Below are 3361 nucleotides of genomic sequence, written 5' to 3'. Positions count from 1 at the left end.
ATTAGTTATATAGTTAAAAGAGGAATTATGAATATAGAATGCATGTCAGCAAAGTTGCATTGGACATTTTTTTTTATTTATTATTATTAAATAAATAATAAATAAATACTGTGCAAAGCAACTTTCCCATGAAATCCGATGCAATTAAATACAATCATAATGAGAATCTGCAAGACAATATGGTTGTAATATTGTTGGTGTTGGTTACAGTAATAACTCGTCAAATACATTATTTTTACCAATATAAAAAATAGAATGAAGTTTTGATGTTGATACAGTTACACTATTTATCCGTTTAACCGCACTGACATCAAGTGTACAGGAATGTTGTTCACGCTGTGTGTGAATGCAGAAATACGTGATTCAGCTATGAAGAAACGTTGGTGGCAAACAGCAAGAGTATTCCCCCAATTCCCCTTATCACTTCACAGCCAGGCCGACTGCACTCGCCTCTTTGTTGTTTGTCCCTCCAGGGCTGATTGAGCAGCGCGTGACTGACAGCCCGCGGGGGTGTTGTCCAATCAGCAGTCTGCCCGCGCCCAATGGGTGAGTCCGTGCGCCTATTGGCTGAAGCGAGTGTGGGAAAGAATGCAGAGAGGGTTTCACACGAACTGGGAGCATGCGATCTATCTATAAATACCGCTGGCGTGTGGCAGTGGGAGATTCGACTTGCCCTCTGAAGCGCTACGCCACTCACGCTCGTGTCCTCATATGACAGCCTGCCGACTATAAGTCATATAGCTGATAAGAGGGACTCACACTCTCTCTCGTGACTATCCCGAGATCTTGGCTACGCTCCGCATCTAATCCTAAGAGCCCGTCTCTGTGTTTAAAAAAACAAACACACGGAATACAAACACTTTTTTGGCTTATACCGGACCCAACCTTGGTTTTGAGAATGCCAGCCGATAATATGGAGAAGCAGACCGCATCACCTATTGCTGGTGCCCCTGCCAGTGGATCTCACACTCCGGACAAACCAAAGAATGCCAGCGAGCACAGAAAGGTAAATATCATTTAGTGTGTGGCACTTTTTGCGAGTGTACATTGTTTTAGAAGAATGTCAGTTGCCATTTCAGTCAATCTGAAATATATACGTTAGAGTCTTTATAAAATAAATTAATGAGCTTTGCATTTCATCCTCAGTCTTCAAAGCCAATCATGGAGAAACGCCGCAGAGCGCGAATTAACGAGAGCCTTGGGCAGCTGAAGACCCTGATACTCGATGCTCTTAAAAAAGATGTAAGTTTTGGCCACGGATCTGTTCGCTCCTTTCACGTGTCAATAACCCAACAATCTTAATTTTCAAACAATTTCTAATCGGTTCTTCCCTCCACAGAGCTCCAGACACTCTAAATTGGAGAAAGCTGATATCCTTGAGATGACAGTCAAGCACCTGCGCAATTTGCAGCGTGTTCAGATGACCGGTAAGTTACAAGTCCAATTCATTCAAATTTGGGATTTTAAACATTTAGCCTCATTTTAAAACGTAGCTGTGTTTTCTAAATACCCACTCCTAATAAACTTTACCTTTGCTTTCTAGCGGCCCTATCAGCTGACACAAACGTCCTCGGCAAATACCGCGCAGGATTCAACGAGTGCATGAACGAGGTGACTCGGTTCCTCTCTACCTGCGAGGGGGTGAATACGGAGGTTAGGTCGCGACTTCTCAACCACCTGTCTGGTTGTTTGGGACAGATGATGGCCATGAACTACGGTCAACCTGCCCCATCTCAGCAGGCTCATTTGGCTCAGCCTCTTCACGTGCAGCTTCCTTCAACTTTGCCCATCAACGGCGCCTCAATGGGCTCCAAACTCAGTCCTTCAGAAGCGGTCTCACCCAAAGTCTTTGGAGGATTCCAGCTCGTGCCAGCCACCGACGGACAGTTTGCTTTTCTTATCCCCAACCCAGCTTTCGCGTCTGCTACAACACCAGTCATTCCCTTGTACGCAAACGCAGGTGTTCCAGTGGCTGTCAACGCCAGTCCCGTCCAGGCCAGCTCCTCTCCCACGGCGGCCTCTCCCGTGCATGGAATGACCTCCTTCGCCGGCGTTTCACAGGCCGTCAGTCCCGTTGGTGTTAGTGCCGGAGCAGAGAGCAATGAACCGGTGTGGAGACCTTGGTAGACTTGCTCATCCTTATACGAACTTCTAAGACAGTTTTTCATGATGAAGAAAATACGTTTAGTTCCGTTATAAGGGACTTAGTTGACCTTCTGTTAAACAAGGCGCATATGTTTGTTAGCTGATTCCAATATTTGGATTTTGTTAATGAATATTCTGTTGTTAATTCAGCAGAATAACACTTAATGTTTATAAAGTACTTTTTTTAAATGAAAGAATTTAGTTTTGTACAAAGTTTGTAAAAGATTATATCATGCCAAAGCTTTCTTGTTTCTTTCATGATGAGTGTTTATGTTTGATGCTGAATAAATCAAAATTACGAAAATGTATCGTGTTGAAGCCTTTTTATATCTAGATCTGTATTTTATGTAAATCTAATATGAATACTGGAATAAGTTAAAGGATTTTTTATTTTTGCTATTACTTGATTCTATCTTTAAAATTATTTTGACAATTATTTAGATTTTTTTTAGACTAAACATGGAGATTGACGGTTTTTACGCAAGTTTTATTAAACAAATGTAAAAGTTTAAAACAACACTTATTTAATGGCAGAAATGCCTTTAAACTTTAATGCTCTATTAAGATTCCTGGATAACCAATATTGCTCTTAGTTTCTACTTCTGGCGGGAAGAGATCACCCTAAAGTGTCACAGGTTGAAATGACAAAGGCAATGAGAGGGTTTCTTTCTTTTCTTTTGCAAAAAGGTAATTAAACATCTCAAAAGGGTCTCATCCTGTATGCAGCGGGATCTTTAAGAAGTCCTAAACCCCCATTCATTGGTCTGGGAAATACGCTTTGGGTTAATGTCACTAACAGATTGTCTCAGTGAAAAGAGAATATGGAAGAATCCTCTCCTCCTTTTGTGAACCAGTTGCTTTAGTTATAGCACCTGAATAGCGCGTTGGGTGCTTTCGCGCCCCTTTTCTGGCTAAACTGATGATGAGTTATCTCCTCAACACCAAATCTCTTTCTTAATTAAAATATTATAGGATTCAAATGTTATTAAAAAACATTATTACAGCTTGACATGCAGGCCTCTCTCAGTCGTTTATGTTATCCCTGTGAGGGTGTAAACTTATCTTCCCTTTGCGCGTGAGCTCCGGAACTGCGGAGACGTGTTGCGCGGGCTGTCGGCATGGCGTTTGCCGTGTGTCTGCCACTTCACTTGCAGTCAGCGGTCCTCTTCGCTTTCGGATTAGGTTACACACCCTGGTGACCGACGGCCACAGGGTT

The 3361-nt window shown here is 42.4% G+C and overlaps 1 protein-coding gene across 1 annotated transcript; it reads left to right on the top strand.

Moving 5' to 3' along the window:
* The first annotated feature begins 569 nt into the window (after nt 1-569).
* On the top strand, nt 570-2445 carry her9 (hairy-related 9). Its single transcript, XM_079849870.1, has 4 exons — nt 570-1006; nt 1147-1242; nt 1340-1427; nt 1544-2445. The coding sequence occupies exons 1-4, from the start codon at nt 899-901 to the stop codon at nt 2125-2127; spliced, it is 876 nt and encodes a 291-aa protein (XP_079705996.1). The 5' UTR covers nt 570-898; the 3' UTR covers nt 2128-2445.
* The last annotated feature ends 916 nt before the right edge of the window (nt 2446-3361 follow it).

The sequence above is a fragment of the Squalius cephalus genome (assembly GCF_949319135.1).
Source record: "Squalius cephalus genome assembly, chromosome: 18".
Taxonomy (NCBI): domain Eukaryota; kingdom Metazoa; phylum Chordata; class Actinopteri; order Cypriniformes; family Leuciscidae; genus Squalius; species Squalius cephalus.
This window is presented reverse-complemented; position numbering and strand designations above follow the sequence as displayed.